General features: G+C 38.6%; 1 protein-coding gene across 3 annotated transcripts in view; it reads left to right on the top strand.

Annotated features, from left to right (window-relative positions):
• The window catches only part of PXK (PX domain containing serine/threonine kinase like), a 28,847-nt gene extending 6,468 nt beyond the window's left edge, over nucleotides 1-22,379 (top strand). The window contains exons 4-18 of one of the 3 annotated variants that reach the window (XM_072420877.1): nucleotides 119-196; nucleotides 287-360; nucleotides 791-865; nucleotides 2,444-2,548; nucleotides 4,169-4,270; nucleotides 5,297-5,458; nucleotides 6,152-6,269; nucleotides 8,988-9,066; nucleotides 9,824-9,872; nucleotides 12,834-12,911; nucleotides 13,000-13,086; nucleotides 13,743-13,812; nucleotides 14,742-14,801; nucleotides 16,841-16,852; nucleotides 21,436-21,566. In XM_072420877.1, coding sequence (XP_072276978.1) covers nucleotides 119-196; nucleotides 287-360; nucleotides 791-865; nucleotides 2,444-2,548; nucleotides 4,169-4,270; nucleotides 5,297-5,458; nucleotides 6,152-6,269; nucleotides 8,988-9,066; nucleotides 9,824-9,872; nucleotides 12,834-12,911; nucleotides 13,000-13,086; nucleotides 13,743-13,812; nucleotides 14,742-14,801; nucleotides 16,841-16,851 — 1,148 coding nt within the window. In that variant the 3' untranslated portion in view covers nucleotide 16,852; nucleotides 21,436-21,566. Of the gene's footprint in view, nucleotides 1-118; nucleotides 197-286; nucleotides 361-790; nucleotides 866-2,443; nucleotides 2,549-4,168; nucleotides 4,271-5,296; nucleotides 5,459-6,151; nucleotides 6,270-8,987; nucleotides 9,067-9,823; nucleotides 9,873-12,833; nucleotides 12,912-12,999; nucleotides 13,087-13,742; nucleotides 13,813-14,741; nucleotides 14,802-16,840; nucleotides 16,853-19,283; nucleotides 19,303-21,435 lie in introns of those variants that run through there. The other 2 variants (XM_072420878.1, XM_072420876.1) reach the window with 2 other exon arrangements.
• The last annotated feature ends 925 nt before the right edge of the window (nucleotides 22,380-23,304 follow it).

Genomic DNA, 23,304 nt, shown 5'->3' with positions numbered 1-23,304 from the left:
GCACATTTTACTAGGCACATGCTATGTTTTTAGAAATCATGACAATTAATGGGTTTCTTTAAGTAATATGCTCAAATATAATATCTATTGAATAATGAACTCTTTTATATTTGCACAGAAATTGCCTTGCAACATGTGTCCATGTTCTTCCGATCAGAGCCCAAATACGAGGTTATGGAGCCCCTTAAAGACATAGGTAAGATTTTGCGTAAGAACAATCGGTGTATAGAATTATTTGTGCTACTGGTATTAGTAGGTCCCAACTTATCTATGTTTTTTTCCTTAGGCTGGAGATTACGGAAAAGGTATTTCCTAATGAGATGTAAAAATCAGCCTAAAGAGCATCTCGTCTTAAGCTGGGTAAGTAGATTAACTGGCAATTTTATTTGAAGGTGCATCTCAGGCAAAATGTAAAAAAATGAAACCGTGCAAGCATAACCTTTTGATACAAAAGCTTTATTGAGTTTGATGTTTTGGAAGGCTACAGGAAATCCATTGAGTGTTAGTGAAGAACAGAACATAACTTCCTCCAGATGAGCATGAAGCATGTGATCTATATTTGTATATACAAAGTTTAGATTTGGGTAAAAGTGGACAGGTGTGAATTTATACTAACCAGAAAATGTAAAATAGATGAGGCACAAAGAAAAATGGAAATGAAAGGAGGAGAATACAAGAGTTAGGTGTGTGATGAGGAACGTAATAAAGAAGGGAAAGGGGTACCATGTAAAATAAAGATTTGGGAAGCGTTATTGTCTAAATGTAGAAATGTTTTTTTTCTCTCTGGAAGGCTGATCTGGGTCCTGACAAATTTTTACAAGACAAAGATTTTCAGTGCGCAATAAAACTCCTACCATCATGGTCTGTGAGTATACACAACCCTTATATCTATCTATAGTTTTGTTGTTTACAAAACTTTCTCTTTTGAATAATAATTTAAATCACATTATATTAGATGCTATCAATCGGTAAAGATCACGAGTGTGACCATCAAGAGTGATAGAAATTAGACTTGGACTCCAAATAGGAACCTGGTAGCATGTGTAATTGCCACAATTACAGAGCTGTTGCTGGGAATGAAGCCTTGGGGTCAGTTTAGCTAAGAGAAAACAAAAAGTTTTTATTGTAATAAAATAAAAGAAAAAAAATAACCACAGCACTCTAATATTGAACAAAGCCCTCAGGAGCTAGCGGGCAGACCATGTATGTGGTAAGGCACTGGATAATGGTGCAGCTGTCCAACTCTAAGCAATAATTCCGATGTTTGCAACATTCACTGGTAGAGATTATTCCAGATCCATGTGTGTTATAAGACCAATATGAATGATTTGGTTGTGCACCAGAGAATGTTGCTGAATGAAAGATTTGCTGCATTTAAAATAAAACCCCCACATGACTTTCAACCCCTTAATCAAATCAAAGAGTTAAATTTTAAAGCCAATAAAGGGGCAAATATTAGTTTTGGAAATATTCAGATCCCTGATTTAGCCCAGCAATACATGTAAAGCACCAGGCACCAATTACATTTTTTATACAGATAGGAATATTTATTTCTGTATCAAATTCAGTCATAAAACATAAGCATATAAAATCTATATGTCAAATTATAAACTAAATCCAAACAAATGTTATTTACATATTTAAATATTAAGAATGCAAATGCATTTTGCATTAGGGCTGCAGAAAAAGCCAAGAAGCATTTGCATAATGGCTGAGCTTTATGTAAGATGCTTAGAATATCAAAGGTGACAGGTTGTGGATGATTTGTAACATGATCTAATCCTAGCATGACAGCCAGACCCAGCGAAACAAAAATGTTAAGAGGCTCAGTATTAGGCATTGAGCCTGACAATTCTAGGTCATCTATATCGCAGGGCTGTTATTCCGAGCAGATCTGTCATATAACCGGCAAATAGAGCAAACGACACTTGGCCGTCACTGTACACAGCTTTTCCGATTTCCATGACTGCATTCTCCTGGCTGCGTGCGCCAGAGCTGCATATATTTACTGGCTGTTCTCCGGGCACAAATGAATATGTAAAAACTACCTCATAAAAGCAGCTGTAAAAACAAAATGTGGGTGGACGTCTAAGAAAAAAATTGCAGGCACGATATAAACCGGTACTGTCTGTGCTAGTTTATGCACCAGGCATATAAAGTGCAGATTTTATGGATTAGGTGTGGCCATGGCTACATTGGCTGTAGGTATGGCATTACTAAAGTGTACCTGTCACCCTAAATTTAAGTTGCCGTTTTTAACAATTCGTCAGACTGTAAGCTTCTTATTACTCTTCTTTGCCACCCTATGATAGGAGGGTTCCCTCGTAGGCACAGTTATTGCACAGGGGATGTCAAATAGGCAGGGCATATCTTCAGGGTTGATGGTTTGCAGAGAATGTTTGATTTTGGTGAGCATTATCTTAATTTACAATTTTCTTTGCAGCATCCGTATATATATCGAGTGACGTTTGCCACCGCTAACGAGTCATCGGCACTTGTAATTAGACCGTTTAATGAAAAAGGGACTCTGAAGGATCTGATTTATAAGGTAATTCCTATAAGACCAAACTGCTCAGGAAACAACTTTAAACACAGAATATAACTGCTATTAAAGTTTTAAAATAAAGATAACAGAGACTGTTGATCGAGGGAATATCTGATTACCTCACTGGATCAGGAAGGATTTTTTTCCCCTGTTGGATCAAATTATACCGTTTTTCTTTGCCTTTCTCTGGGATATGTTTTTTTCCCTAGTGGGTAAACTTGATGGAGTTATGCCTTTTTTTTTCAACCTGACTAACTATGTAAATCCAATTGTTGGAAAATAGGGGTTTATCTTCTCTTCCTGTCCCTCTAACACATTGCCAAAGGGTGACAGGAGCAGAAATCTCAATATTGGTGACATTGTCGTAAGAATAAGCCTTCCTCAGCTCTATCCAAAACACAAATCAAGTCTTGTTCCTTTATCTGTTTATACTTAGTACCATGCTTAATTAAGGGATTGTTTTGGTTTTATGATTGTAAGTCCTTGTTTCCATTTTTATATTCTTTGGAATATATTTTACATAGCAACGTTATTACCATCACCTATTCATAAAAGTGGCAATGAGTAGACTTGACCACTTTTTACTAAAAGTTTCATTTCTACCACCGCATGAGCAGAATTTTTATCAATGATCACAGTTTATTTATAGTCACTACTATTTACAATGAGTTTTACTTCTATTACTTCTAGTATTATCAAAACATAATCACCTGATCGCTTTACCCACTTTAATAGTGGTAAAAAGCTATACAATAAAAATCAGTAGTGTTAGTTTTAAACTACCCGATCCCTACTTTTGCTGCAATTGCCAATTTCAAACGTTATAATGCGGTCACCAATAAAGTAATGAGCTCTTTACACCATTTGCAAATATGGGGATCAGTCACTCCACTAAAATCAGGATTTTTGGTCACCACTTCAGTGTAAATACAGTGGGATAGGTCAGTAAGTGGGATAATAATTTCCATGGCACAATATGTGATTGCTCTTTTATAAAGAAGCAGATTTTAATACAAAGAAGCAACTATGTTATCAGATTGCGCCTTCTTATAACTAAGGCTTGCGTACACATGTGCAATAATTGTCGATGGAAAGTATCTTTCACAATCTTTTCCAAAGCCAAACAACTGAACGATGCATGAATGAGCGCTGTATATACAGCACCATTCTGCTCTATGGAGGGGGGAGAACGATGGAGCGGCACCCCACTGCGCTCTCTCCGCTTCATTTTTATTAAAATCGTCATTGATAATTTTTGCAAGAGCAATGTAGCAACAGCCAGTCCTTGTGATGTGATTTTTTAATGTTCTGTTTTAGTCAATGTTTATATCTCCTTTGGGTATATTTGTCCAGGTGTTTGAAATAAGAACCGACTGTGTTTACCCCCAGCAATGAAATAGATTCAGACATGCTCTGTAAAGCATGGAATTACCATTTAATCTGGTTGTTGTGCAATATTACAGACATACTTTAGTAGACATGCTGACAGATGAGACTGACATATGTTCTGCTTTCCCTCCATTGCATGTATCAGCAAACCATAATTTTGTTTGTTTTTCCTGACTACTTTTTTTTGGGTTGTCTTATTTTTTGACCAATTGACTCCTTTTTCTCTAATTGTAGGCCAAACCGAAAGATGCCTTTCTGAAAAAATATTGTAACCCAAGGAAAATCCAGGGCCTTGAGCTGCAGCAAATCAAAACCTTTGGGCGACAGATACTAGAGGTAATTTCACATGTTTTAAAAGTACTTTAGGCACTGAAGCTATATAAGCAATAACATTTGTCTAATCTGGACAAAAAGCAATAAAAGCCCTATGAATGGATATGCCCAATGTTCAACACCTGTGTATTATGTAATGTCTCAAAAATTTGTAATCTAGAGGACACAGTCTGTGTCCTAAAGCAGTATCTGGTGCAGCGATACCACAGAAAGCATTGTCTTCTGTGCAAAGGATCCTGTCCCCAGAAAGGTGCGTATGTGAATGGGTTAGGAATTCATGCTTAGGCTTAAGATTCAGGCTAAGTTAGACATGCATCAAGTTAATTCCTAGGGTTACAGGTAGGTTATATTATGATAGGGATGAATAAGGTGAGGTTTAGGGTAAATGGAAGGTTTGTGTTATGGTTGCGGCACAGGGATGGGGTAAGTATGAGTGTTAAAGGGAGAATTAGTTTCTATTGTTCTGTTTTATTTTTTCTTTATCAAGGATTTTGGGAGCACACAAACAACATTCTTGTTTTTCTGATAATAGGTGTACTTTAAATCAACGGTCGCCAACCCGTGGTCCGCGGCTCTGGCCGGTGTGCCCCCAAGTGGGGTCCGCTGGGGGGGGGCCACACCGTGCAGAGCCACGGACCATGCCCCCCATATGGATCGCAGGCTCAGGGAAGTGGGCCATCGCAGGTCTGAGTAGGCAGATTGTGGCATCATGACTTCACTATGGGAGAAGTTTCTTCCCATTTGGGTGACACCCGGCTCCCCGCATATGCCCGACTTGCAGCTGGTGATTTTAATGGTCTGAAAAGGTTGGCGACCACTGTTTTAAAAAAAAATTTTCCTTTGGGTTTGTTTTTGGGTTGACCATAGTGTTGTGTGTTTTGTTATGACTGTGGTGAGAATATTTTATTGTACGCACCTGAAAGGTATGGACTGATATTAATAGCTGTTATGAATAGAAGAATTTAGGAATAAATAGTCAATAATGTAGTTCACAATATGCTTGGACACCATTCTGTTCTTCACCTCCAGGTACTGAAGTTCTTACATGACCGGGGCTTTCCATATGGTCATCTCCACGCGTCCAATGTAATGCTTGAAGGAGAAACGTGCCGACTGATGGACCTGGAGAATTCTCTGCTCGGACTACCATCATTTTACAGATCGTACTTTTCACAGTACAGGAAAATCAATGTGAGTTGGTCAATTGTTTGGGTATAAGTAAAATTAATCGTATGGTTTTTATCCAGCTTTTTATAGGAATAGTTTTTATATGTTGAGGGCGGCCACATTTGCTCAGTAAGAATTCTGTCCAAGCTGTGCTTCCAAATGCTAGGCATTATTAGATGTATAGCCAATTAATTGATATTTCCCAGATCATCAGTTTGGGGAATATTAACTATTTGTCTACTGCCTTGCATCACTCAATATTGAACATATTTCTACTGAAAACTGGTTGGAGCACTGCTGCTATTAGCTTTGTATTACTTAGCAAAGTGCAAATCTACAAAGTCATCACCTGCCATTCCCGCTGTTGTTTACTCGGGTTAAAACAGTGGCTTTTCCTGATTACTGTTTGATAGATCATTCAGTTGATTTTTTTCAAGAAATGTTCTATTCTTTAATAGTTTTTATAAATTGGATGTTCTTATGGAATTAAACTCCATATTCCTAGCACTGCTCAGAGTGGTTTTGTTTTGGCTGTGACCTCTATGACCCCTTTGCCCATTCACCTAAATTTAAAGTTGGGGGTTTTAAAACGGATTTTAATGGACTGTGTCATATTAATTGACCAGGAAATCATTTGTATGCGTTAGGGTTTGTCTGTATTGTGTAGCTATCTGTTTCTAACACAGCTTTTAATAGAACTATATCCTCATCTTGTAGACTTTAGAAAGTATTGATGTGCACTGCTTTGGTCACCTATTGTATGAGATGACGTATGGCAGACCTCCAGATTCCATACCTGTGGACCAATTCCCACCTGCACCGTCCATGTCAGTGGGTAAGTAATGACAAAATCACTGCCTGTGTTAGCATTGGTGTGGTATATACATCAGGGCCATTTATTTTACAACTAAGGCTATGTACACATGTTAGATTTTTGTCATTGGAAACGATCTTTCACAATCCACTTTCCCTTTCCACAACAAAAGACTGAACAACGCATGAACGAGTGCTGTACATAGAGCACCATTCAGCTCTTTGGAGAGGGGAGGAGGGAAAATGAGCAGGCGGCACCCAGCTGCACCCTCTCGTCTTTACTTGCAAGTGCGGTCATTCGTCTGTTGTCATTCAAGAGTCTGCTAGGACAGATCCATGAAGGACGTCGGATGGCTGCTGTACACACATCAGATTCTTATCCAATATCAGCCCTGAGGCGGTAATGAGACGAGAATCATTTGACGTGTGTATGTAGCTTTAGGTTGGGTACACACGTGCAACAGTTGTCGCTGGAAAGGATCTTTCACGTTCTTTTCCAACGACAAAAGACTGCACGATGAATGATTAAGTGCTGTACATACAGCACTGCTCTGCTCTATGGAGAGAATCCACTTCCCCTCCACTTTCATTACGATCGGACCTTGCCCGTGGATCTGCCAGGACAAGGGCTGTACACACACCAGATGGAAATCACCAGACGTGTACGCAGCCTGTCTGCATGTTTACTTTTTCATCATGTTGAAAATAACTAAAACAAATCAACTATTTGTAAATGTAATTTGTTATTATTAATATTGTAAAGGTACTAATGAGACACCACGGGTCTCATAAGTGGAGGAAAGTGAAGGAAAATACCATAAAAAGTGTAACAAAGTTCTATCTCCATCGCATCTAAAATAGGAAAGAAGGGAATGCGGCAAGTTTTGTCTGGGGTTCTCATTTAGGTTTGGAAGTTGTGGTGACACAACTTTTTCATGCAGGGAAGTTTTAGCTACAAGACCTTTATGCTACGCTAATGAGTTTTGTAACTCCGGCTAATTGGGTCAAGCTCGTAACGTTCTCATTCTTTTGGATTATTGCATAACACATTTGTTCCTTTCTTATTTATTTATAGAATCATTTACTATAAGCTCTGTGGTGATTGCCAAATAGACGGTTCTCGTGGCAGTTCATTCCTAGACATGTGAATGGCAGACAGGATACTATGTACTGTGCATTAGGCATGGTGAATATAATGAAGTAGTCATTAGATAAGTGATAATGAGGTCTATAGCGATCACTTTATATTTTCAAACTTCGTAATTAAAGCTGCAATATAACTGCTTTGTACTACTAAATCTCGACCCTCCGCAACTGCTAGATCAGCAGGATCTCTGTATGTGGTCCTGCACTGGGTCATAGCATAAGCTTATTTAATTCCTCCCCCTTTCACAAAGACTCTGTTTTTTTTTTTTTTTTTTGCATAATGCATGTCTCAAGCTTATTTAGTAAGAGCAAGACTACTGAGCAAATGAGGACAATGTATGCTATCTCAAAACAGTCAATCACCAATTTTTACTGCTCTGACTGCTCCAAAAGTTGGGGGTTTTAGGGCCATAGATATACAACTCAAGGCCCAATAGTAAACTAAGAACACACAACTGACAGACAACTCAAAACAGCTCTTTCTGACATCTGACAATGCAAGGATATAATTTTGGATACCTTTTTAAATATGTAATCGGGTCATGTTACATTGGGGTCTTCCTCTTCACTCTCCAACGATAGGCGGTCCTAAATTCTGTTTAGAATGCTGTTTCCAGTAGCATTCTTCTGTAAAACCATGGCACTTTGATGATACACTTCTGGGTCTACAGGTAAATGCTGCTGGTCATTATATATACTACTATACCTATACTGGATTTAAGTTGTAAGTCTGAAGGTGACATTGCCATAGATAATGTGAGTATTGCAGCCAGAGCTGCCTTTTTATTTATTTTTTTTAAATTAAGTATTTTTTACATCGAAGTGGGTTTTAAGACAAAACCAGCTTTTACATCACCTTACATGTTATGGTGTCCTAAAAAAAGGCCATCAAAGGAAGAAGTCAGCTGTAATCAGCGCTACAGTGATGCAAAGTCCTATACAGCCAGAACTTTTATACTTATCTAGTCTTTTTGGGTTTGGCATCTTGAACCATCTTGATTGTCTAGTCGATGATGACGTAACTTCCACGTGGGCGCACAGAAGCTAAATTATTCGGGCATGAAAGGCATGCTGAAATTGCACTCCCTAATCTGCCAATGTACATGGGAGTTATATCATCCTGGCACCAAAGGCATGCTATAATTATACACTGATCTATGAAAGTACATGGGAGTTATATCATCCTGGCACCAAAGGCATGTTGTGATTGTAAGCACAGCTCAGTGTCCATTGTAGAGAATCTTGATAGCAGGCAGATAAGCATTTATTGCAGAAAAGGCTTGCCATAAATGTTTACCAGCTAGCCTTTTCTAAAAATCATTGTTCTATTTTAATATATGTATCAACCAGAGATTACATTTAATTTGCCTTCCATACCAATGAAGCACAAAAATGACAATCACTGATGAGGTGGTAACAGTTATTTTTTTTTCCCTGAGGAAAAGGAGGTTAGGACAGATATTAAACATCCTTTGACATTTTAGACTTCTGCATTCTTTTCTTCTATAAAATATCCCCCAGATATGTTTTTTATTTATGCCATATTTTTCAATTATTTACATTGAATTTATTAAATCTTCCTCTTTTGTTTCAGTGTCTGTTCTGGAGTCAATCTTGTCCTGTGAGGCCTGTAAATCTGGCATGCCTTCCGTGTCCCAGCTCCTACAGATGCCGTAAGTGTCTTCATCCTCATGTCTCAAATATTGACCTTAGAGCAAACGTTTGTTTTGACAATACAGGGGAAGACAATAGGTTTACCTAAATCCCCCCTTCCCCATGTACTTGCCTTGCTCCCCAGCAACATTTAGCCCCAAGAGAAAATACAATACCCAGTACTGATGTGCATCAGTACACCACCTCTTATTTGAAAATGCTGGTGATTGGCACAGTGATGTAATTTTGGGTTGGAGAGAAAATTAGCACCTCTGTTTATATTGCAACTACAGCAAGTAATGGGGGAGCAAAATTGGTACTGTAAAGGTACTGTAACTTACAAAGATGCATATTAATATTTCACCATATTCTGTAAATCTTACGCTTGCTTTATGTGCATTTAACCAAGAATAAAGATGCAGCCAGTTCAAAATGGAGCTTCTGACTTGCATATTACCTGCTCTGCTCCAATCATAGACCTCATAAGAGCAGAGAATTGTTCTGCGCTGGATACATGCTCCTTTTCAGCTTAAATTAATGAGATGTACCCTTATGTGCATAGTACCTTGTAGTGTAACAGTGAGCAAATATTGATTTCCACTCTCCCATATCAATATGCCACTTTGTTTAATAAGACCAATTGCACTGTTCCATTTTAGCTGATTACTACTACCCTACGAATCAATGATGAAACATAATCCAGTTTTGAAGCCGACCTTCTACTGGTCCACATGTTAACAAACAGCATATCTTATACTTGGCCTTCTTTTTTTGTAGGTTATTCAGTGATGTGACATTGATGAATACTGAAAAACCTCAATTCAAGGTAAAACCAGTCTGAGACCTAGGTGTTGGGAATTTTTTGTCATATTTTACTTTATTTACTCTCTGAGCATGTAGGGCTGTTTAGCAGTGAGGTATTTTAAAAGACACAGGTGCATAATGTTTGTATTGGGAGTTCACATATAACTGCACTTTCACCACAAATTACACATATGTACCTATGCAGCCTCTAAAGTAATGGCAATATCATGTGTTTCTTTTACAAAAGAGAAGTCCTATCTGTAGCGATAAATTGCTTGCAATCTCCTGGCCCGGGGTGCATCATTTTGCTGCTAGAAGACAGGCTGCCTATTTATTGTAGAACATAACCCTTTAATGCTGGCCAAAATCTAGTTTACAGAAAATATGGAAGCTGACACAGAACCAGATCATGCTGCTAAAACAAGATTAACTGAATTTACTGTTTTCTTGTTAGACTCTGGTTGTGTACAAATGAAAGTACACTCATTTCAAAGTACACTTTACCAAGAATATCAATGTTATGTCCTCACATGCCTCTGTTTAGTCTCTGCTCTCCCTAATTTGTACTTACAATGAGGTTTCATTTTTTTCTTTTCCATAACCTATTGTTATTGGCTTGTTAAAGACTGATTCCATGTTTGCTGTTGGTAAGCAAGGTTTAGTGTAAGAGGTCTTGACCTGGTCTGGATTGCTTCCCACTAACACCTAAACTGATAAAGAAGCATTGCTGTAGTTAGAGGAATAACCAGGCTCTGAGCTATTGAAACATTTTATTGCTAAGTTTATGGACACCTATTAGACCTAATAGAGGACCAAAAGTATGTGGGTTCCTTTACAAAAAATATTAAATTCAGGTGTTTCTGGTAAGGGTACTGGCAAGTTACAGCATACAAAGACATTTTTGACACTTGTGCACTTCTAACCTGGTGGCAGCAGTTTGGTTCAATATGACTGCCCCCCTGTACACCATGCCAGCACCATAAAAACATGGCTTAATAAGTTTGGTGTGGGAGAACTTAGGTGGCCTGACCTCAAGCCTATGAAAAACCTTTGAAATTTAATAAAAAGTACATTTTAAACCAGGTTCCCTCTTCTGATATCAGAACTTGCTCATTTTCCTGAATAGACACATGTTCACATACTCCAGCATCTTGTGGAAACCATCCAACAATGGCAAAAGATGCTATAGCTGCAGATAGGGGAGGGGGTATCTCATTTTTAATACCCATCAGTCCTCTACCCAGCAATGTTTTTAAGCTGAGTGGGAAGAAATGGGTGGCAGCCCCTGTATTGTGACCCAATTCTTCGGTAACCATCTAAAAACAGCCGGGTGGTTACTGAAAAGTGCCAGATGGTGCACCCGGCTAAAAGGAGAACACTGTCCATGATGGTCATGGAATGGGATATTCAGCAAGCTCATATAGGTGTGATGGTCAGGTGTCTGCAAATCATGGTTGGAATGTGGTCTCCCTTTCATCCACTGAATCATCAATATATAGTGCATGTCTGGACAAATGTACTTTTTATTTTTGAGTGGGTAGAGGTTAGAAATGTGGCAGGAAAAGCCGGGCTTTCTGGAACTACAGCTAGAGAGATAACTTAAGAGTTCATATTTTTAGTAAAATAGAAAGACATGAAATAAAAATCCTAACAGACTTTGTCCTTGTGAACATTTTGCGCCCTTTATCCTCCAATTTTTCCGGTTGGAGTGAGTTGATTAGAAGAAAATTGTAGTTGTTGATGTCTTGACAGGTCATGGGAAAGAAAGCAGCTGGAAATAAACAAAATATAATATTATCATTAGTGCATGAGTTTGTAATAGTATATTGTAACAAGAATGTTTGGCCAAAGTGAGCCAATCATGTTACAATCTGAATGCTTGAGATCAGTGTATGATTGTTAACTTGAGATATTATGAAAATGAGTCCTGATGCTTATAATTTCAAGATGTGTAAAAAAAAAAAAAAAAACCTTAGATTTGTTTCTGCCTGACTGTTCCTAGTTAGAGGATAGAACAGTGGGCACTGCCTGGGGTAACCCGAGTGTGATCTTGCTGGAGCTTTTTCAGATTTGGACCGTTGTGTGCATCCAGTAAGTTAAGTACAAACTTTTAACTAAGCAGCACTTGAGTGGTTCTTTAACCCTTCCTGATACTTGTAGTCCCACAAATACTTTCATGCTGTTACAAGAACCTATGTCAGGTTTCTAATGCTCCTCAATGTTCCCATCATTATTTGTCGAAGTGGCAACAGTTTCACTAGACATCAAGGGACATTTCCAACAGCATCCATATCTATTACCATGTCCCTGTTTCAGCAAAGTATCCCTCCCTTCTTAAGTCAAGGTTAGCAGTAAAAACCCAATTGGTTTCCAATCCTTACACACTCTATGCAGAACTAGTTTGTAGATATTATCCCCCACTTGTAGTTAAATAAATGGGTCGTGCCATTATATGGATACACTTACCATGGTCTGCTGCATCCGGTGCTTGAATTACTGGACCGGCCAACTTTAGGCTCCAGATCCAATAGTGAAACAAAAAGAGCTGGCTTTTCTTTTGAGCCATATGCAGTAAATGACAGAATGAGCCAGAATAAGTATATTAACCTACATTCCAGTTAGGGAGTTCCGTTTACATTTCTAATGTTTGGGGATAAGGGAGTGCATAGATAACTTTGTTTTATAAGCACATTTATGCTTTAAGTCTTTTGTCAAATGTTACTTTACCCCTACTGAATGTCTGTGGTCATGAAAACCAGTGTATTACCTCTGCTGACCCCAGTTTTGTATTGCATATCCGGAATCTGTCAACATAAACATAAATTGACCCCTGGTATGTCACCTAAAGCTAAAAAAAATGCTGCAAGTTATAGGCACATTTGAAACATTGCTGGATGTATGCCCTTCCTGCTAGCAGAATTACACCAAAAGTATAGATTCATTTATTTAATGTTTACATATTCAACTGGTATTTATTTTACAGATTCCTACCAAGTTAAAAGAAGCCCTCAAAACAGCCAAAGAATGTATAGAGAAGCGACTTGTAGAAGAGCAGAAATTGGTAATGTTTGAAGTAGTTATTTAATTTAGTGCTCAGGCTGTACTGATGTCACTGACCCAGTTATCCTTTATGTAACCCTATACTGTAGATTTACCAGCACAGAAGACTGACTCGAGCACAGTCACATCATGGGTCAGAGGAGGAAAAGAAGAGGAGGAAAATTTTGGCAAGAAAGGTAGGTCAATTTTTTGAATTTTTTTTCATCCATTGCTGCAGCGTATGGGGCACTGATGTTGCCTTCCCCTGTCACTTCTGTAAATTCCTTTTTTGTTCATTGGGTCCAATTAATACAGACTTGTCATTTAGGGATTATGTAAACTGCCATTGGTTACCTGGTTTTAAAAGAATACCACTTGCCTGTTTGGTGTTCTGACCCTCTGCCTTTAAGAATTTGTGAAACACTGACCCAGAATGAGGATGCAGCTTACATGTTTAACACAATTTGTGCCACAGTTATCTGCATAATGTTTTAGGTGTGAGATAGACACAACTGAAAGCAAATGATCACTTTTACATCCGGGTAATTACCATTTATTACAATAAGTTCAGCAATGGCAGCTTACACAATATTGCATTGGTAGGTTGGCTTTAAAGGGCCAATATGAAGGTATGAGATGATGAATTCCCAGTACTCCTTTACATAAAATCTTATATCTTTTATTTTCACTGCAGTAACCTTTATCACATCCTACCTTTGAATCAAGGTCTGTAACAAGTATACTTTGAACTATATGTAATATATATTTTTAATGTTCCTCTGGTTTTCATTGCACATCCATAAATGATCTGTCCTACCTTTTTTTTATTTTTATTTTTATTTTATTTTTTTAGAAGTCAAAGCGCACAAACTGCGATTCTGGAGAGGAGCAGTCGATGAAATGCAACAACTCAAACAATTCAGGTATGGGCAAACCACCTGCACCCCGAGCATGGTCACTATAGGGGTAAAGCTAAAATGTAACTCTTTTACATTTTATTTCCCTGGTTCCTACCTTCCCTTCATTTACATGCTAATTAAATGTTAAAGTACACCCTTTTTGTTTAAATCACATACCAAACTTTAAACCTAGTGATCTAATCAATGGGTGTCTTCTCTAATCAGTGAAGGGAGAACATGATGACAGCACCCTGACTTGGTCCTCCTCTCAGAAGTCTGATACTAGAATATCAGATATGAGAATGCCTTGGCTGGTAGATATCAGTCTGGGAGAGCAACAATTCCTAGACAGACCATATTTACCCAAGGTAATGGCCACATGCAGTGCTGAGCCTCCATGATTGAATTGAAATCCAATAAGTAAAAGGGGCATGACAGTCAGACTGGGAAACAAAATTGAAGCAGTTTCAAATGAACACTGTAGAAAAGCTCAGAAAAGAAAGATAAGGTTGTCTGTCTATAAATCTGCCACAGTGTTGACAGGCTGCAAGCCTTACCTTTCGTCTTGCACAGTTGTTTGTTGCATGCTCCTTCGCTATTCTGAAATTGTTTCCCACTGGGTGCATTAGAAGCTGCAGTCAGACAGAGCCCACCCTATTTTCCATCTAGAAACATCAAGCATCATCCAGTCTTTTCCTCCCCAGCCTTTACTGTCTCTGGTCTGCCCCCTATATTCATCGGATGTCAGTTCTTCTAATCATGGACTCTCAGGATCAGATGTAAGCTTTACCACAACTTTTGTTTTTTGGGAGGTTTTGTACAGCACCCTGCCAGTATGTAATAAAAACAGAAATGTTTAATAATTTTTTTAGCATGTAAAAGGATTAGGGGGGGGGGGGGCATGAAAAAGCTAAAAAATATCACTGCAATGACTTCTTGATGTTTGTATTTAGGCTCTGGGACAAGTTCTCCTCTCACGTCACCATCATCTCCTACACCACCTTCTACAGCAGGTCAGTTATATATTCTCTTCGCTTCCTTGCATTCAGTCTTTTTATTTCCGGTGCTAATATGCAAGGCACAAGCACCACGTGTCCTAAAAGTCTAAATAGAGAGCTGTTCTGATTGTGCTAACAAACCAATCAAATGCTTCCTGAGCTGAAAAGGACAAATCTGATTGGTTGATGTAAAATACAAGAACAGTTTTTTGTTGAGACATTCCAATATTGTGTTGTACGTGTACATTTGCAGTGAGTGGTAGTTAGCAGCGTTTGATTTTATGTCTTGATTGGCTTTAATATTGAATGCAGAGATGAAACATAAAGCTGCATACACACTAACTGCCGTAATTGTAGTCACCTTGGTTTGGTGGGCTGCACTTACCACATGTTAAATGCAGGCTTTCTTTGAAGCAGGGTAAGTTGTCAATGATCTAACATGTTTAGAGCTGTGTATGATAGTAACATTGTGTGCCGTAATGGAAGCCTTTGCTGAACTGAGGGAACCAGCGAATCTGAGATCCGAGTAACCATCACAAATCAAAGCGCAGCTCAGGACAGCTGGGCATAGAAATTAACTGTACAGATAGCTTTGTAAACTACACACCTCTACCACACAGAATAGCCGGGAAGATCACAAGAATATATTGAGCTTCAGCCTTAAGAAAGTTGATGACACTGACTTATTCTCCATTGCTGGGGGAGAGGTGTCGTCCCTGCCTGGCTTTGGAGGATGGCTTTGAGGTTTACCAATCACAAGGCTGTATAGCATTATAAAGATCTATGTAGCTTTCTGTGTAGCTTCCAAAATTAAAATTGTGGAACACTTGAAATGTTTCCATGAATTACACCACCAAAAATTGTTCATCCTTTTGGCTAAGAGGGGACCTGTCTAATGTGTCTCCTATTTTAAAAATTGTTTGGTGTTTATTTGATTTTCACACATATAGCCCAATTGCTTGGCTACCTTGAATCTCCTCTGTGCATTGAATTCTAAGCCAAAAGGCTACATCCAGGTATACGTACATGTTTAAACTTTAATAGAAGTGCAGTTAAGCGTACCTGGCCCTATTCTTGAGGCAGGGTGCATCTCCTGCATATTTCTGCATAACACCTCTGCAAGTAAAAAGTTACTAAATCGGGGATTTTTTTGACAAGTGACTATTGTTTTATCTGGTTGCATAGTCAGTAACCTCTCACTCTGCTTCAAAGCCTAAATATATAATAAGCCGTTTTGAGTGCAGGCTTTATTATGCTGCAGAGAACCAAGTTGTACGGGGTCCTGTTTTGGCTACATTTGCACCTATAGGTCCTATGGCACCTGCTGGTATTGCTGTAAGCTCAGAATGGAAAAAAAAAGTTATAGCAATTGTCTCTAGGGTATACAGAAGAAGTGTTCCTTAAAGAAGAACTCCTATATATAATAAAATTTGTTGTTTTTTTTTTGGGGGGGGGAGGGTGAAATGCTTTTAATCTCATTAGTCTAAATGCTGGTGGTGAGATGCTTCATTTTATTTGGATCATCTACATTTTTTAACCAGGAAGATAATAGGAGTGTAATCATTATAAATTTGCATAGTGATTATTTAAAAAAAAGGGGTTGTTTAATCATTGGAGAGGAACAAAAATACTTCCAAGTAACTAGAGATGGGGAGAATGTACTTTAATTTACTTGATAAGTATTAAGTAGAGATGGGTGAATGTATGGATGAATAACACTTGTATTCATTGTGATAGTAAATGGACACAGCACCACCTAGTGGATGAATTGCAAATTTACACCTACTATTAAACCAATGCATCTTTTTATAACTTTCAAGTACATCTCTACATTTCTACTTTAAATACATTTCACAATCTCAGTTCTCGCAAAAGAATAAAAAAAAAGCACATTCACTGAACAAATGTGTATGCAAATTTCCTAACATCCCAATAATAGGAAATGTCCTTTTCTAGTAGTAAGTTTTAATGTAGATAGTGCTTATTGGAGTTCTTCTTTAATGATTTACTTAGCGTGAACTTACCTGTTGATGATTTGTACTTTGTTTTCCCAGAACCCCAGTGAGGTAAGTGCCTTCCTCTTTAATCTATTGACGCATTTGTCCTTTCTGCAGCTGAGCCATCTCGGTCTGCTTCTACCCTGAAATTTCCATCCACAGCTGCTGCCCACTCAGCTCACTGCCCACTGCTGTCATATACACTCTGTGCTCAGACATTGTACTCCTTGGTCGTTGTATTCAAACATTGTGCTCTTGTCATGTATGGATACCCATGCTTATCCATATAATGCTGATTATGCTATGAGCTTTCTTCCTGAATAAAGCTTGGCTCCATCTTTCTGTCTGGTCAGCATACATGTTAGCCATGAATTACAGCGGATAATCTCAGCTGGGATGTATAACCCTGGGAGCAATGTGGCCGATGGTTTCCACAAGAGGCTGCAGGACCGATCATCAGAAGCTGTATATGGTTTACATATGTCCACTTCTCCAATACCAATGCAATCAGGAGTAATTGTAAATAATTGCGTTCTTGGTTCTTTGTTGTCCAGTTCCAAAATCCTGTAAGCAGTGGTAAACTGCAGGAACCAGGCAGCCCCAGTCACTACAAAGGCAAGCTCATTTTGTAACTTAAAGCAAAACAAAACACCTTCACCTTTACTTCCACAGATGCCTCAGGAGCTTTCCTGGATCACCATCCTGTGATCCACCTTCGTCCCAGCACCGAGGAAGCACCGGGCGCTACAATCTTCCTTCTGGCAACATCACCTGATCTTGCACTCTACAGGCACAAGATCGGATAATGAAGCCTGCTGTAAATGTGGAAAAAAAAGAGTGCCAATCTCACTTCGATCTCACCCCCTTACATAAAGGAGTTGTTCACCCTTTTATGTAAAGTAAACATTCTAGTTATAGGTCTGCTTTCACCAACCTGATACTTACCTTGCTACCTGCGGGATTGGCCCCTCAGGTCACAGCAGTGACACCATGGGGTAAAGGTGTTCAGATGTAGAACCACCCCTGGAGAAAGCTGGAGCTTCTATTCAATTGTAATACTTTTTTAAACACCCATTAGGTAGTTTTTCCCCACTTTTTTTCTGGTGAAACTTTTTTTTGGTAAACTTCAATAAAATCGCTTCATTTAGCTGAGTGGTAGAAGTTCCTAAGGTTTTCTATTATTGTTTGTCCCTGTTAGACATTTCCCTTGATTTCATGTTAAGTGTCAACCAACGAGGTCTCAGACATCAATAAAAACTGAACAGAAATTCTAAACTCTTGTCCAAAAAATGTTGAGGTATCACTACTTTCAACCTTTTCGGCCCCATTTAATGCCATTCTGCTAAATTCAAGCAATGTTCATCCGATCTCTGGAGCAATATCAGATTTCCATATTTCAACACAGACATCCCATGTTTTTTGCATGATGCCATTGTCTGCTTTCTGCAAAATTCATCAGCTCTTCTATCAGCTGTCATTTTAATATTGTATGATGATTACAATCATTTTGAGTAACTGAATATGTCTACATAGTTAGATAGAAGATTGTCTACATAGTTAGAAGATAGTTTGAAGAGATGGGAGAGAGGGGTGCTGTGTAAAGGGTATTTGCTCCATGTTGGTAGCCCGTGCAAGGGTGTTTTGTGTTCCCTTCCTATCACTGTAATGTGTATTGTTGTCCAATCTGCTCTGCTTGATTCTTAACAATCTGTTCTAAATACATCCTATTAGGCTGCTGATTCCCTTATAGAGGAAGCAACTATATTCATAAACAAGAAACCTTGCTAGTTTTCCTATAGCTATATAGATTGGGTGATGGCAGCCTTGTAAGTACAAAGCTGTTATTTTGTGTTCTCTGTGACATTCAATAGGATATATTTATAAACCAATATAAGGAGCGGCGGCATTTAGTGAATATCGGTACTGAAAATCTTTACCTTAACTCCAGACAACACATTTTCTTACTGGAAGGGGTTAGTACATTTGTCAGATTGATATTGGTAAGAAATAAAATGAATAGTAGAATTCCACATTAGAACAGCCAGTCTTGCTATAGCAGAGTGTTCTTTTCTTGATGAAGGCAATTCATTCTTCTTTTCTGTGGACTTGACCCAAAGCACTCCATTTTGGTCCTTTCATGTCCTGGCATCCTTGCTGGTTGTAATATACCTTATGGTGTACATTCTTTTTCTGGGGAGACTCCTGTCCCTTAAATTCCTATTGACACCAATAGTCCCGTAAGTTAGTTTCTCTGCTGTGTTTTATTAGCATTTGTGTTTCCATTTGGAAGAATTCCTCTCCATTTCTGTCCAGGCAAAAGGAGAACATAAAGGACGAGAATCTTCAACAAGACTGCATTTATACCTGAAAAAGGTTCTAATCTCTAAACTAAGAATCAGTCCCACCATCTGTATATGTTGTGATTATTGCCTTTTATTCCTAAATAATGATCAGTGTCTTTTTTTTTTCTTCTCCCCTTTGCTGTTTCTCTTTATTGTAGAGCACGCAGCATTTTGAATGTGAGTTATCTGTAAAGTAAGCAAAGCTTGTTGTCACATTCACTGTTGATGGACAATGCTGGGCTTTTTGCCATCACCCCATTTACACATTTATTACTATAATTTGCAAAGCTGTAACAGCAGGACAAACATTTGCTTTGTATCACTTTATCAATTTTTTTTGCACATTTATCTTATCATTGTTTGTAAAACATTTCTCCCAGTTTAAATAGGACCCCACCCGACTATTTTTGTTATACCTCTATACAAATACTAAGAAGGGCCATACAATTTTATGTTTATCAGGAACATGGATGTGTTGGTATGCAGTTTATATGCCCTGTGCATGGAACACTGATAGTGTATGTGAGACAAAAGGAACCAATCATATTTCTCCTTTAAGAACATGTATAGGGCACACTAAGCGTGCGACATGATTACTGGATGGTTTGTTTGAGTTAAATCAACCTTAACAATGCTACTTGTGGAATATTAAACTCTGCAGGAGACACAAATTTAAATTCACCAGTGGTGCTAATGTTTAGTGCTTTATATACTTGAATATAAACTGATCCAAATATAAACTAAGGTACCTACAGGTAGTCCCCGAATTAGGGACATCTGACATATGATGCCTTCTAGATACGAACAGAGCTTCCCTGCTGCTAGTGTGCAGGACAAAGGCTTGATGGGGGGGAGGGGGTGGTTTGTATGACTTGCAGAGGAAGTGTTTTGCTTTTCTGCAGCCTCTTGTAACTCTTTAATGACCAAGACAATATTTTTCTTTTTACCTGAGAATACAGAAATATGTTTTACTTGTGTATAAACCTAGGGAACAAAATGCGGCCATCACTACTAGCACTCAAAACTGTAATCAACAGAAATAGCAAAAAACTGTGAATACATGCATTGTAGATGCATTTGTTTGAAAACATTCAGCTAAAAAAAAAAAAGAAAAATCATGGGTTCAGTCTGTTGTTTCCCTCTTTTTACAGGTTAAAGCATTTTGTGCAGAGTACAAAATCTTTTGTGCATTATTGTTGACCACCAGTAGATGGTGCTGTGTTTTCATGTAAAGTGTGTAACGAACTCATGTCCCCCTCCCTGGTTTATACTCAAGTATGAATGGTATAGAAGTATGTGAAGGATACTAGCATACTTTTGTCATTTCTATCCTGTCTCTGGTAAATGCATCTTCTATTCTTGTTACCTTAGTAATTGTAATGACAAGAAAGAGGAAGGTTGTGGAGATATCTTTCTACCTAGGAAAGTGTTTAGTATCTGCAAGTTAGGCAGATAGTCTGCAAGTGGAGAATTTTTTTTTTTACATTTTTGTAATAATATGTTTGTAAACGAGATCCACTTAAAGTCAATGTATCCCCAACACCATTAATAAATGTTTTCTTCGATGTATAATTGTAGACAATTCTGCCCAACCAATTTATTGATCTTATTCAGCAAAATGCTTAGTTTCTGGTTTCTGAACGAGAAATTACCTATCCAAGCATAATGACAATGTTCAGCACTAATGTACTGTGAAATGTGTTCTTGCACATACATTACCTTTGCATAGGATGACTGGGTGGTCTGGGTGGCCTATTGCAGAACTGGAGAGCACAGTCCTCATGGACAATAAGAAGCCTACAAGGCCACCCAGCAGATAGTTTTCCCTTCATCTGACCATCAGATATGTTCCTAGCACTGCTCACCGGTGACCTTGTATAAAGGCCATATACTTCATGTGTGTGACTTTTCATAATGGAATCTATACTTGTATGGAGAAAACAAGTACAGGTATGGAGAAAACCCCACTTATTGCCTCATTGGAGAGGCCCCACAATTAGCATAGACCATAACTGATCGGAGTTCAGTAGTGTTGGGTGTAGCCCAGTGATGAAGATGGAATGAAGCAGACTACTGCAGATCCCAACCAGTAAATAACTATTGCTGGGCAGAGAATTGTTTAACATTAAGCACAGACTAGTTCATGTTATCCTATTTTACACATTACATGGATTTCTTGGCAGGTATTAACAAATCATATTTACCTTAATAATAATATTAATAATGGGTAACACATAACAGCTCTGTTGGAACCATTAGGAAGGCAATCATTATATTGTTCTGATATCTTGCAAATTTTTCTTTACACAGGAAATGCAACATCTCCAACACCAGCGCCGCCACCACCACCACCGCCACCACCACCTGCGCCCCTCCCTCCTTCAAGCAAGGATGTGCCAACGCAGTCGGTTACCCCCTCAGTGAATGGTACAGACCGTGGAGCCTTACTTGATTCCATTAGATGCTTCAAGAAAGGAGTGCTGAAAAAGTCTGTGACCAACGACCACAGCACCTCACGGATCAGCTGAAATCAGCAATTGAACTGCATCAGGAACCAATGTGGATATATATATAGATATATATGTATATATTTATATATCACTTGGTCCCCTCACAGCTCAGATGTTTTATTTTAGAACAATTTAAATTCTGGAAATGCAAGTGTATAGTGGAAAGAAGGCCTTACGTTTTAAGAAAGGTTGGCGTGGTGTAAAATATAGGCCTGGTTTGGCCTAGTTCTCTGTTTTGGATGCTCCTATCAAAGTATCTCAGGAAGGGACAGTCTTGGCGCTTGTACATTTGGGCTCCAGCTTTTGTAAGACCATGCATAACAAGCTTCTACAAAGCATTTGCAAACCTCTTCTGCTGCTTGGGGCCCCTTTAGCTCCAGTTAGGGGGTTACTGATCTTGATGGAAGTTCTGAGTATCATTTTAAACTTGAACTTCATGCAAAAACATTTGTGCACAAATGTAGCAGCGATATCACTGTGCTGCACATAGTCTGTGCAGAGAACTAAGCTGTGGGTGTGACCCAAGAGATCCTCCCACTACAGGGGGCGGATACAAGACCAGTCACCCTGCCAAATGAGAACAATCAGCAGTGACCAGTCTTTATTACAGGAAGTTGCTGCGTAGAGGTACAGTGTAGAAGTAGTTCCATGAACAAGCTGCTAGCTTGGTATGTCTGAGCAGTATCTGAAGGAAAAAAAAAATGCTGGTCGAGCTAAAGTTTGCTTGAAATACAGGTAAATTCCTATTAAGTCCAAATGTACAATGGACTAAAGCAAATGTGCTTTATCCATGCGGAGCAGTTTTGCCTAAATGCCTCCCTTCCCTTCAGCATATCCTCACTTTTCCTTCATTTGCTGCACCATTTATTCACCAAGGTGAGTATATGGAGCCAGGGAGGGGGGTATTAGGTATACCTGTTGCCTACCCCTGCACAAGGTACAGAACTTTCCTGGTGCTGCATGAGACATGTACGAGACCGTCCTTCCTTGTAACACTTTGGTTCATGAGGCCAATTTTGTCTTAAGATCCTTTTAGATTCAGTTAACAGTTCATCTCCTCATTGTACAGTTTACATCAGCTAACAGAGAAAAAGAAAGCAAAGGTGGCAATTTATGAATTAAATATGAATTTCTCAGTCAATTTGCTCATTATTTTCATTAATACACAGCATTTTCTATTATGACAGCTGTGCACCTTCACAAGTGGCCACAGGGTCAGAATGAGACATTGTTTTCATAGCAGCTGAAGCAAAATTTCCAACACTTCTCAGTGAATTTCAGATGAATTGACAGGGATGCATTGGAATAATTGTTGTGCAGCATTTAACCAAATAGATAGAAAAACACTATACATGTGTGTTGCAGATCCACTGTTGAGGGGAGGAGGGGTGGGTTTTATGCTGTTGGCCTCTTCAGCAAGCCCCAGCATATTATATTGGATATTTCTTTAATTTGGTACTACAAATACCAAAACCATTTTGGGGGTCAAGAAATTTAACCATCAAAGTCTACATAATTCAGAGGATGACCAATGGAAATTAATTAATTACACTACCTCAAACTAATCAGCTTTTATTGGGCAAGCTTTGTTTGCACATTGCCCCTAGCAATCATATCATCTTACAAAACTTTTAAAAAAATTGAAAAGTTTTCTTATGGTATACACTGC

Source organism: Pyxicephalus adspersus, chromosome 8, assembly GCF_032062135.1.
Source record: "Pyxicephalus adspersus chromosome 8, UCB_Pads_2.0, whole genome shotgun sequence".
In the NCBI taxonomy this organism is placed as follows: domain Eukaryota; kingdom Metazoa; phylum Chordata; class Amphibia; order Anura; family Pyxicephalidae; genus Pyxicephalus; species Pyxicephalus adspersus.
This window is presented reverse-complemented; position numbering and strand designations above follow the sequence as displayed.